At 44.8% G+C, this 12,792-nt stretch overlaps 1 protein-coding gene and 1 long non-coding RNA gene across 5 annotated transcripts in view; one reads left to right on the plus strand and one right to left on the minus strand.

Annotated features, from left to right (window-relative positions):
• SIPA1L2 (signal induced proliferation associated 1 like 2) overlaps nucleotides 1-12,792 on the plus strand; it is a 795,004-nt gene that overhangs the window by 777,922 nt on the left and 4,290 nt on the right. For all 4 annotated transcript variants that reach the window (XM_063917772.1, XM_063917771.1, XM_063917769.1 and 1 more), the window contains one exon: nucleotides 5,813-5,894. In XM_063917772.1, the coding sequence (XP_063773842.1) occupies nucleotides 5,813-5,894 (82 nt within the window). The remainder of the gene's footprint in view (nucleotides 1-5,812; nucleotides 5,895-12,792) is intronic.
• The window catches only part of LOC134910108 (uncharacterized), a 271,401-nt gene that overhangs the window by 9,432 nt on the left and 249,177 nt on the right, over nucleotides 1-12,792 (minus strand). The window lies entirely within an intron of this gene.

Below are 12,792 nucleotides of genomic sequence, written 5' to 3' on the forward strand. Positions count from 1 at the left end.
ATTTCTGGGTGGTAACTGAGCGTTTTCCGGGAGTGTGCTAAAAAACGCAGGCGTGTCAGGGAAAAACACGGGAGTGGCTGGAGAAACGGGGGAGTGGCTGGCCGAACGCAGGGCGTGTTTGTGACGTCAAACCAGGAACTAAACGGACCGAACTGATCGCATTCTAGGAGTAGGTCTGGAGCTACTCAGAAACTGCAAGAAAATATTTAGTAGCAATTCTGCTAATCTTTCTTTCGCACTTCTGCTAAGCTGAGATACACTCCCAGAGGGCAGCGGCTTAGCGTGTGCACTGCTGCTAAAAGCAGCTAGCGAGCGATCAACTCGGAATGAGGGCCAAGGTGTCAAAATGTCAGATAGTGCTTTCCCCATTGATTTTAATGTGTCTGTTTATTTGAATGTGCCCACTTATTTGAATAGAGTTTCTATATGTAGCACACATACTGGAAATCCCATTGAAACTAATGGGTACATTAAAATTAATTTAAAAAGTTATGAGATTTTGAAACATTACTTGTGAAATTAAATTTTTTAAATTGACTTAAAATGCTAAAAGTCACTGTCTGTAGAATAGCTGTTACGAGCCTCCTCAGCTCACCTCCATGCTGGGTACTGGTCATTGCTAGGCGATGGGACACCAGAGAACTTCTGCCCAGCGATCCCCGCCGGTTCCTAGGCAACCAGGACGCCAGGGACCATGGTTGCTAAGTAACCAGGACGCTGTAGTGGTACGTACAGTGCTGCAGCTGCACGGACTTAGGCAATTACTAGACACTGCTATACTGGCTCTCCCCATTGGACAGTCTGTTGTTAAAAGCCAGTCAGACCAGCTCCCAGTGCCGGTTATAGCTTGAGGCACGTGCCTAGAGGCATCACTTGTTTGGGGGTGGCACTTGGATTTTTGTGTTGGCACTGTCAGCCTAAAAAGTACAAGTAACTGCAAATATTTCCACTGTACTGTACCCTATGCCATCTTGAAGGGAGTGTAAACAGGTAGGACATGCGCATATTTCCCCTGTAAGCTTTCCTACTGTACACATAATTAAAAATAAAAAAATTCATAGTAGTGGCTTTTTCTTTGTTATTCTATTATATTGGCTATCATCAAATGAGTGCCTGTAACCAATCAATAAAAATAATAAAAGTATTCAGGTAGGGGGCGGCCGTTACTGTTGTGCCTAGGGGTGCCCTCATCCCTAAATCCGCCCCTGGTCCTGCCTGAAACTACGTTCAATCCTAGTGTGTTAACCCTTCACCGGAGTTCCCGTACTCAGCTTGCCGAAGGCTCCAACCGTGTTGTGCCTGCATACCATCTGCACTGTGTATACCATCCACCTCAAAGTGCATGCATTACATCTCACTGCACTTCTTCACCATACGCTGAGATCCTAGCCTGTTCCTGACCCACAATCCTTTGTGCTCTCATGTTCCTGTACACTCCCAGTATACTCCATCTTGTTTACCTGGGGTCTTCAGTCTGTTGTGTGAGCACCTACTGCTAGAGATAACAACAATGGTAAGCAACTGTGCGCACCCTCTTGGTATATAATCCCTAAAAGTCTGTGTATAATACCACAGAAATTTATATCAAAATGTTACACTGATTCCATATATTAGGAATTAAAATGTTACAGTCCCAGTCTGATTCGGTCTCAAAAGTGGGCTCCAAATGTCCGGTCTTTTATCTTAATTGTTCAAGTTCTCTCCTTTTTCTCAATAGTAGGTCAGTTTCATATAAACCCCAAAAAATAGAAGAGAAGGAAGATATATAGTGTAATACAGTTTTATTCAATAATTCCACAAAAATAAAAATGCACAGAATTTTGCACAATAAATCCACCAAGGACTAGGGGTGTCATATAATATCTACCCAAATAAGCATGATAATATCCCACGGGTACCTCCCGATCTTTTCAGGTGCCGTGTTCTCCTCTGGATCTGCAGTATCCAAAAGATGTGGAGCCGGTTTTGTCGCAGTCTCCCCAATCAGCTCACCAACGCGTTTCTGCTCCCTGGGGAGCCTTTATCAAGGGAGGTGTTATTTGCTGATTGGGGGACTGCGGCAAAACCGGCACCACATCTTTTGGATACTGCAGATCCAGAGGAGAACACGGCACCTGAAAAGATCGGGAGGTACCCGTGGGATATTATCATGCTTATTTGGGTGGATATTATATGACACCCCCATCTATCCGGTACGCTTTCTTGCCTAGTCCTTGGTGGATTTATTGTGCAAAATTCTGTGCATTTTTATTTTTGTGGAATTATTGAATAAAACTGTATTACACTATATATCTTCCTTCTCTTCTATTTTTTGGGGTTTATATGAAACTGACCTACTATCGAGAGAAAGGAGAGAACTTGAACAATTAAGATAAAAGACCGGACATTTGGAGCCCACTTTTGAGACCGAATCAGACTGGGACTGTAACATTTTAATTCCTAATATATGGAATCAGTGTAACATTTTGATATAAATTTCTGTGGTATTATACACAGACTTTTAGGGATAATATACCAAGAGGCTGCGCACAGTTGCTTACCATTGTTGTTATTTCGAGTATTTGTGGTGGTTGGGATCACCCTAGCTTCTGTTGCTGCACTTTTGAGTTGGGGCGCTGTTTTTGAATCTCTGTTGTATTAAACATACTGCTAGAGGTATAAGACCAGGCAGCCGCCTAAGTACCGGTATGGGTGTCGTGCACTAAGGGAACAGCGGGGGGGGGGGGGGGGGCGGGCTGTTATTGGCAGAAGACCCTCTCGCTCTAGGGTTCTCACAGAAACAGTGCTGAAGTACCATAATAATAGCTCTAAATCTTGGTGACATACTTTCCCTAGAATAGCACTGAGGTCAGCCACTGAATTTGGGCAATGTATTATTGCCTGCTGAGCATGTATTCCAACTTAAAGATGTGTCCTCATACATCTTGCCTCAATATGCCTATGCCACGCTGCAGTAGATGCCTGGCGTGAGTGAGTCCTATGCAACTCTGTTAGCATTGGGCATCTTTTCTTGCCGAAAAAGTGTCTTATTCGCATGACTATGTGGATAAGACACAGACGCAGATTCTGCTGATAAAAATTATATGTGGCATGCCTATATTCTATGGCCGACCGTGCCCGTATCTGTATACAAAATGCTACTGCAGATACAGCCGCAGTCGCATACAAAATATAGGCATGCCGAATACTGTTTAATCAGCAAAAGCTACGTGTGCGTTATTTGCATCATTTTACAAATAAGATGTATTTTAATGGATAAAGTCGCACAAAAAGACGCTCAGCACTACTAAGTCACGTCATGGCAGCTAGATGTAAGTGGACTCTAGTGGTTTAATAGAGGAGGAAGGCCCTGTGCAGTCTTCCTGCGGGCCCCTTCCTTTCTCACTGCGCATGTCTCCAGTAGACTGTGGTCCATGCTATTTTCCCAGTTTTTTCAGCACTGCACATGCTCTGATCTTTGGGAAAACTGCGCCCATGCCATTTTCTTAGTGACTACTGCGGTGCCAACGAAGAGGTAAGTATTGTGAATGGCTCTGGGGGGTGAATTGTGCACTGCAGACCCTGCTCCCATTATAGATATGCCCATGTCTAAAGGTCTTCCATTTGTCTGTTTTGTGTTTTACACATCAACCTGTATTAAATGCTTTGTTGATTAGACAGTTGGGACAAAAACATGTAATTGTTGTTAATATCTAGAAGCTTTTATTAGTCCAAAGGTACATACACACGGTGCGATGTAGCCTTACGATTTTGACTATATAGTCCAAATCGTAGGGAAAGTTAGCGCATATCGCACTGTGTGTACACAGCTTGAGATACTGATGCGCGCTCCCATGGGGTCGGTAACACAAGGAATGATAGACTGTGCAGGCAAGTCAGTCTTGACTATATTATGTACAGTCTAGTACATAGTATAGTCAAAATCTCACATAGTCAAAATCTCAAGTAAAGACAGTCAGTATCGGTGGTTCAGGTCTTCGGGGAGTTCAGGGAAAATCGTAAGTCCTAATCGTAGATAGTCAGTATCTCACCATGTGTATGCTTATTAAGAAAAGGCTGAAAAATTGCTCATTTTTTGTTTACTCTGTTTCACTTATCTGGTCATTACTCACAAGGCAGAAAAAATAGCAGCTTGTTACTGTAAATAATACTTGTAGATGTGTCTTATATATACAGGAGCATGTACTGTGCATAACAGATACCTGTTTAGTGGCATTGCGCAAGAGAGAGTATTAAAAAAAAGATGTATGGTTGTCGCTTTCTACAATTTTAGTGAAAAATAAGCAAATACATGTCATTTCTTTCAAATATAGATATTAAATAAATGTAGATGTAAATTCTAGATATTAAATGCCTGTAAATTTCCTAGAGATCACCAGTGGGCAGCCTATATATTAATAATTGTGAAATAGCTCCAAAAATGTAAGTTCCTTATCACTGCCTATCACTGCCAGTAGGAATGTTTTATGGAGGCTATTTACCAATGTGCCCATTCAGGGATGGCTGCTCTGACAAGTACAGATGAGTCCACATTTATCTTAACTTCTTTGCTGCGCCTAGGCACACCATGGTTTATTAACATAAGCCCTTCATCTATTGTTCTCAGCTGCAATACAATACAGAGAACAATACATCACGGGATTAAGTAATTACAGCAGGGGATTAAGGGGGTAATCAGAGTTGATTGCAGCAGCAAATTTGTTAGCATTTGGGCAAAACCATGTGCACTGCAAGGGGGGGCAGATAAAACATGTGCAGAGAGAGTTAGATTTGGGTGGGGTGTGTTCAATCTGAAATCTAAATTGCAGTGTAAAAATAAAGCAGACAGTATTTACCCTGCACAGAAACAAAATAACCCACCCAAATCTAACTCTCTCTGCAAATGTTATATCTGCCCCACCTGCAGTGCACATGGGGGGTCATTCCGAGTTGTTCGCTCGTTGCTGATTTTCGCTATACTGCGATTAGTCGCTTACTGCGCATGCGCAAGGTTCGCAGAGCGCATGCGCTTAGTTATTTTACACAAAAGTTAGGTATTTTACTCACGGCATAACGAGGATTTTTCATCGTTCTGGTGATCGTAGTGTGATTGACAGGAAGTGGGTGTTTCTGGGCGGAAACTGGCCGTTTTATGGGAGTGTGCGAAAAAACGCTGGCGTTTCTGGGAAAAACGCGGGAGTGTCTGAAGAAACGGGGGAGTGTCTGGCCGAACGCTGGGCGTGTGTGTGACGTCAAACCAGGAACGACAAGCACTGAACTGATCGCAGTGTAGGAGTAAGTCTCGAGCTACTCAGAAACTGCTAAGAAATTTCTATTCACAATTCTGCTAATCTTTCGTTCGCAATTCTGCTAAGCTGAGATTCACTCCCAGAGGGCGGCGGCTTAGCGTGTGCAATGCTGCTAAAAGCAGCTAGCGAGCGAACAACTCGGAATGAGGGCCATGGTTTTGCCCAACTGCTAACAAATTTGCTGCTGCGATCAACTCTGAATTACCCCCTAAATCTGACTGACCTGGCTCAGTTAATCCTATTAAAAGCCAAGATAAACATGGACCCATCTGTAGCTGTCTCCTGACCATTCATAAATAGATATACTTACTGTTGATTAAAAAAAAAAAAAAAACATGCAGAACCTTGTTTCTGTAAATCCAATGGCAATGAAGTCCTTGATAAACAGGGTCCTAATTTCTGGAACCAAACTGGGTTAAAATATTTTAATTGAAGGATGTACACATTTCACTGGGCAAAAATATAGCACAACAATTGTCAGTAAATACTTTTTTCCTTTTGTTTCTGTAATGTATATGTTCCAGACAGAGCACCCCATCCACACTCACAGGCAAAGTAAACAAGCTGGAAGTGATTCTGAGAAAGCTGCAAACAGACCTGCTCAAAGTAAGCACATTTACTGTACATCTAAAAACAAATGTCTTTATTATGTTTTAAGAAGGCCGCACACTTTAAGGGGTATATTCAATTGAAGTCGAAAGCTGCCGTCTGTCGAAAAGACGGCAGTTTTCGACTTTTTTCGGTCGGAAGGGGTTCCGACCTATTCAATCTAACCCCAAATTATTTGGCAAGTCGAGGAATTCGACTTGTAGAAAAGCACGTGGATAAGCGGAATAGCTGCTAATCCACGTGCTTGTGTCGAAAACGGGGCGGCCCCCTTTTCGACCATCTCAATTCGACTTCAAAAAAAGTCGAAGTGAGATGCGGGAGCAGAGACCGGGAGAGCCGCGGGCAGACAGAGAGCAGCGCCGGAGGATGTCACAGCCGCCGCTCACAGCAACGTCCACCCGGTTCCAGCAAGCGAGACCTTGCTTGCTGGAGCCAGGTGGACACTGCCGTGAGCTGCGGCTGTGGTGCAGGGATGGGGAGAGGAGGAGGGACGGGGAGAGGCAGAGAGACGGGGGAGGGGAGACGGGGGAGGGGAGACGGGGGAGAGCCGCGGGCAGATGGGGGAGAGCAGCGCATAGCCGCTGCTGTAGCGCTGCTCTCCCCCGTCTTCCTGTGGCTCTCCCCTGTCTCAGCTACCACATCTCAATTCGACTTTTGTAAAACCGAATTGAGATGACATTGTATAGCCCAGGTCGGATCCATTCCGACAAATGTATGTAGGAATGGATCCGACTTCAATTGAATATACCCCTAAGACTATGGGGGTCATTCAGAGTTGGTCTCTGTTTTTGCTATTTTAGATATTTGCCTCCCAACTGAGCCCTCCTCTTTAAATTTACGTATCTCCACTACACTCTGATCCCATTCATGGTTAAAGGACTTTTTTAGGGCTGCACTAACTCTATGGAATGCCCTCCACCGCATAACAGGCTTTCCAAACATTGAAGTGTTCTCTGAAATCTCATCTCTTTAAGCAAGCTTATCAAATTCCTGAACCACCTGCATAACCTTATTCTATCTATTTGCTACCCATCTACATAGTGCACACAAATATTAAATATGTCCTCTTCCTAGGCTCAACCCTTCAACCCCAAACCAACATGACTGCATAATACAACCCACCAACCACTTCTTAACCCTGCAATCTGGATGGAGTATTATGCAAAGTGTGGCACTTAACCTTATATACTAAACTTTTGTCTTCCTATAGTTGTGAACTTTTGAACTGGGCTGTCATAAGCAGTGGCGTAAGTTCATCACAGTTGCCTGGAGGCAAGATAGATATTGGTGCCCCCCCTATTTCCCATATTAAGATAAATACAGTATATGTATGTATGTGTGCGTGTATATATATATATATATATATATATATATATATATATATATATATAGGGAATGGACGTGGATCGGCACTCCGTTTTCAATAATCAAAAATGCGCCGGTGCCCTCTCAGCAGCAGTGGATAAACAAACAAGGAAGAAGAAGCGGCACTCAGCGTCTTAATCAAAAATAGAAAAGTGTATTCACAACACCATCTTAAACCAACGTTTCGGGACACGCAGGTCCCTTTGTCAAGGTGTACAGCATTGCTTGTTTGTTTATATATATATATATATATATATATATATTGTGTATGTTTGAGTGTGTGTGTGTGTGTGTGTGTGTGTGTGTGTGTGTGTGTGTGTGTGTGTGTGTGTGTGTGTGTGTGTGTGTGTGTATATGGAGTGTTCTGGAAAAAAAATTATATACTGTATTTATACATTAGACATTTCATTGTCTTTTATTTTAAATCACACATTTCTTACAGTCATACCCAGGATTAGAACCCATGACCTGTTACACTGACAGCAGACACTTTACTGATGGAGCTATTTACGCCTGTGCAGGAAGCATGAGAATTCTAACTATATGAAGTCAGGTGTAATTGTCAGAGAAGTATCTTCATATAGTTAAAATTCTCATATTTCCTATACAGGAGCAAACAGCTTCATCAGTAAGGTGTCTGCTTCCAGTGTAATAGGTTGTGGTTTCTAATCCTGGGTGTGATACTTGTAAAATGTGTATATTCAGTATAATAAAGAGGGTGTGATGTGTAAGCTGCAGGGACCAGTGAGGAAGTTGGCCACTGAAAAGACAGCGACAGCCAGGGGTTAAAGTGGGGGGGAACGAGGTGGAACTGAGTTCCACCACCTGTAATGGTAGGGGGAACTAGTTCCACCATCTCCATTGCCCTGCACAGTAATTCCAACAGAAAAGCCCACCCCATTATCTGCGTAAATCGATGATACAGGTGGCACTAGTGTTACTGATGAGCTGCAGCCACCTACTCCTTCCTCAGGTCCTGGTGCCTCCATGGTCCTCCTCCGTGAGTTCCACCACCTCACCAGGACCACTTAAAGCCCTGGCGACAGCTATCAATAAACTTAATTCAATGGAGTCACAGGATGGGAGAAGAGGTGCCCCTCTTCAGAGCAGGAGCCCGGCAGCAGATGACTCCGTTGCCTCCCAGAGTTCTGCCTCTGGTCATAAGTCTTTTTCACTGTTAATACCCATATTAGATATGCATGTCTAGTACTGCATGTTCCTCAGAAATGTCTTAATTATTTGTGGCATATTGTCAGCTGTATACCATGCTGCAAATTTCCAGTTCCGGGATGCGGTCAAGATCCCGGCGGACGAAATACTGACACCAGGATCCCGAGCGGCACATCTCCGACATATTCTCCCTCTGTGGGTGTCCACGACACCCACAGAGGGAGAATAAATTAGTGTGCCGAGCGTAGCAAGGCACCGTGCTCGCAAGGGGCTACGCTGTGCTCGCCCCCCTTTCGAGATTGTGCCGGTCGGGATCCCGGTGTCAGTATTCCAACTGCCGGGATCCCATCCGGCGGTATCTCGTACTGATCCCCCAGTTCCATTACATCCTATAGGTGCTCTGTTGGTTTGAGATCTGGTGAGTGTTATAATGCCAATAAAACTACTGAGAAGGGTCCCTTATCTACTGGAACTGTGTATGCATCTCGAAAACCCAAGTTTATGCATATGTAATACTCATTACATGTGCATCCAATAAGTGTTTGATATGTAACTGACATTCAGTTTCTAATCACTTGACGTTCACATGTGTTTGAAAATGTATTGTCAGTTCAAGCGGCATGGAGCTCTCATTTCACTAGATCAATACGTTTATGAAAGTTGAAATGCATATGAAACTGGTACATACATACATACATACATACATACATACATACATATAGTACATACATAAATAGATACATAAATAAAACAATGCTAAAGCATGCGCCTCTTCCCCAAAAATTCCTCAACCAGCCATATGAAAGACAATTTGGCATGGTTCCCAGTAAAACAGGGAGACATTGAGTGCTGGGTGTCTCTGCTACATTGGATTAGGAGGCTAGTTCCAAGAGAAAGCTTCTTAAATTGGAATTGAAAGTAAATCTTCTTACACCCCGGAGATGCTCCAGTAGCAGTAACTATTTCAGAGATTGCCATATAGCTAGGTAACATTCCGAAGCTCTGTATCAGAGACATAGTTTTACCAGGTCATCCTGCTTTATACATATTACACTGAGCAACAAAGAATGCTCTGAATTTTAGACTGATCATCAGAGCAGACTTTCTATATTGAGAGGGAACCAGGTATAGCTTTGAATATTAGAGTGTGCACCACATAAAGCTGTGCATATTATTCCAAATAGACTGCAAGGCTCCAAATGACACAGTGGAAAACAGGTTTGGACCCACAATTGTTGAGTGTTCATTGGTTTCATTTAGGGAGAAACCTAGGTTTACAGAGCAAGTTGGCTGCCTTTGCTGAGGAACAAGAGTTTCCTCAGGAAGGGAAGGCTTTTATGCTTCCTACTACAGAGTAGGTACACCATTGTGATCCACTTTGTGGAACAGAGCAGAAACAGTGCTGTATTTTGGGGAATGCCATTTATATAATGAGATAAAGGGGTGGTGAGGGTATATTTTCAAGGGTGGTCCTTGTCATAACATTCAAGTTTGCGGAAGGAATTGAATTTTATACAAGACCTGAGCTGGTGGAAATCGGTTGTTATCCTAGGGCAGGGGTGGGGAACCTCCGGCCCGCGGGCCGGAAGCCGTTTGGACCGGCACACCAGCTTGTGTCAGTGAGACACGCTGCCGCTCAGCCTGGCGGCAGCGTGTCTCAGCTGTCAGAACAGGGAGGAGAGCGCGGCTGCTGGGTGGGAGCGGCGGCGTGTAGTACTTCAAACCAGCCGGCGGTATGTGAGCCAATCAGAGCTCGCGGACCGGCAGCCAATCAGGAGCCGCGGCTGCCGGTCCGCGAGCTCTGATTGGCTCTCGAACCGGCGGCTGGTTTCAAGTCCTACATGCCGCCGCCGCCCAACATAGCCGCGCTCTCCTCCGTGTCCCGCCGAAAGGAGCAAGGTAAGCAGCACGGAGGGGAGGGGGGCATCTGTATACCTGGCACTATGGGGACATCTGTATACCTGGCACTGTGGGGACCTGGCAATGTGGGGGCATCTGTATACCTGGCACTGTGGGGACATCTGTATACCTGGCACTGTGGGGGCATCTGTATACCTGGCACAGTGGGGACATCTGTATACCTGGCACTGTGGGGGCATCTGTATACCTGGCACTGTGAGGGGCATTTGTATACCTGGCACTGTGGGGGCATCTGTATACCTGGCACAGTGGGGACATCTGTATACCTGGCACTGTGAGGGGCATTTGTATACCTGGCACTGTGGGGGCAATTGTGGATCTGGCACCGCACTATTGGGGGCATATGTGTATCACGTCCCATTTTAACTGGCCACACCCAATTTTTTGGCGCGTGCGGGCCTCCGGCGCGCACACACAGTACCTCTAAGGGGCAGACCTACTGGGGGGGCAGGATAATTTTTTAAGTTGAGAATTTTTGTATGGCCCCCGAAGGATTTTAGAAATATCCAAATGGCCCTCGGTAGAAAAAAGGTTCCCCACCCCTGTCCTAGGGAGTATTACTCATTCATAGCTCTGCATATTAGAGAAGGTGCTGGATATTAGAGTGGTCACAATGTACAGGCCTCTATTAACACTTTATCCATGCTGCCCAGTACTCCTACCTTCTCCATTGCTGTAATTTCCCGTAAACCAAGCCTAGGCCACCCCCACCCTGACCTCCAGATATCCCATTCTTAAATACAGGTTGAGTATCCCATATCCAAATATCCGAAATACGGAATATTCCGAAATACGGACTTTTTTGAGTGAGAGTGAGATAGTGAAACTTCTGTTTTTTGATGGCTCAATGTACACAAACTTTGTTTAATACACACAGTTATTAAAAATATTGTATTAAATGACCTTCAGACTGTGTGTACAAGGTGTAAATGAAACATAAATGAATTGTGTGAATGTAGACACACTTTGTTTAATGCACAAAGTTATAAAAAATATTGGCTAAAATTACCTTCAGGCTGTGTGTATAAGGTGTATATGTAACATAAATGCATTCTGTGCTTAGATTTAGGTCCCATCACCATGATATCTCATTATGGTATGCAATTATTCCAAAATACGGAAAAATCCGATATCCAAAATACCTCTGGTCCCAAGCATTTTGGATAAGGGATACTCAACCTGTATTACTAAATGTAAATCTTAACTAGATCAATTATCAATTTAATCCATATGTTTATTATAGGTAAGCAATAAATTATATACAAAATAATGAAAACAATGACATACAGTACAAAGGGGGAGATGTATTATAGAGGCACAGATCGTGCCACTGTAGCACTTCCTGCTTTGCCTCATTACCAAGGTGACGCAGAAAGCTACACCGACAGCTGTATTAACTTATTGTCTGCTGAAGCCGGGAAGTGAAAACTCTCCCCTCCGGTGATCCCTGCCTGATTACACAGTGCATCAGCCTAGTGCTGATGCGCTGTGTCTCTTCCCCGGCCGGCTGCAGTGTGCATGTGCGAGATCTTGCTACTATCGCGAGATCTCATATGCAGCCAGGAGCCTGGCAGCCGCCACAGTCAAAAGCATAGCAACCCTGTCATACAGTGCACACCACCAGAGTCATACATTGGGGAGAAGCGGTATCAGTGCACATAACGTGCTCTGATACCACTTCTCCCCAATATCAGAGGATCATACATCTACCACAAAGGGCGGGATGTACTAAAGCAAAAATGCGGTAAAACCCCCGAAAACGGGGGTTTTACCGCATTTTCATATTTACTAAGACCCTACCGCAGCGTTTTCGGCGTCCAGGGTTTCGCCATCTCTGGATGGCGAAACCCTATAGAAGCCTATGGGCTTCTTTTCGCCGACCGCCGCAACCCGCCGACACCGTCGACCCCCGCCGCAGACGCCGACCCCCCTTCCCCCTGGCTTACCTTCCTCCAGGCTGCCCTGGACCCGGAAGGTAGTGTCCTCCTCCCCCTAGCAACGCAGCCGGACGTACTTCCGGCTGCAGGGGGGAGGAGGAGGTGCCGGGGGCAGCCTGCTGCTGCTTCCCGGCATCTAGCCAGTGTGGGGACCCCGGGGAGGTGACGGAGACCCCCCGCAGACCACCTAACAGGTATCGCGGGGGGCCTCCGTCACCGCATCGCGATGTTGATCGCATATGTTAGTACATATGCGATCAACATCGCTGCGGTAACCGGCGAGGGGCGGCGATGTATGTTAATACATCCCGCCAAAAGTGAGAAACATGTTGCCCCTGCAATCATAGGATTTTTATTTATACCATATTGGAGTTCTGTATGTTGTTATAACTTGTTAAACATAAGCCTAGCCTCTGTGCCTTTAAACAAATTCTGGCATGATCATGTATAGCTTGGTGCCAGATAAGACAATCTTTACTAGACTGAAATCCATGTAAAGCTCA

The sequence above is a fragment of the Pseudophryne corroboree genome, chromosome 4 (assembly GCF_028390025.1).
Source record: "Pseudophryne corroboree isolate aPseCor3 chromosome 4, aPseCor3.hap2, whole genome shotgun sequence".
Classification (NCBI taxonomy): Eukaryota; Metazoa; Chordata; class Amphibia; order Anura; family Myobatrachidae; genus Pseudophryne; species Pseudophryne corroboree.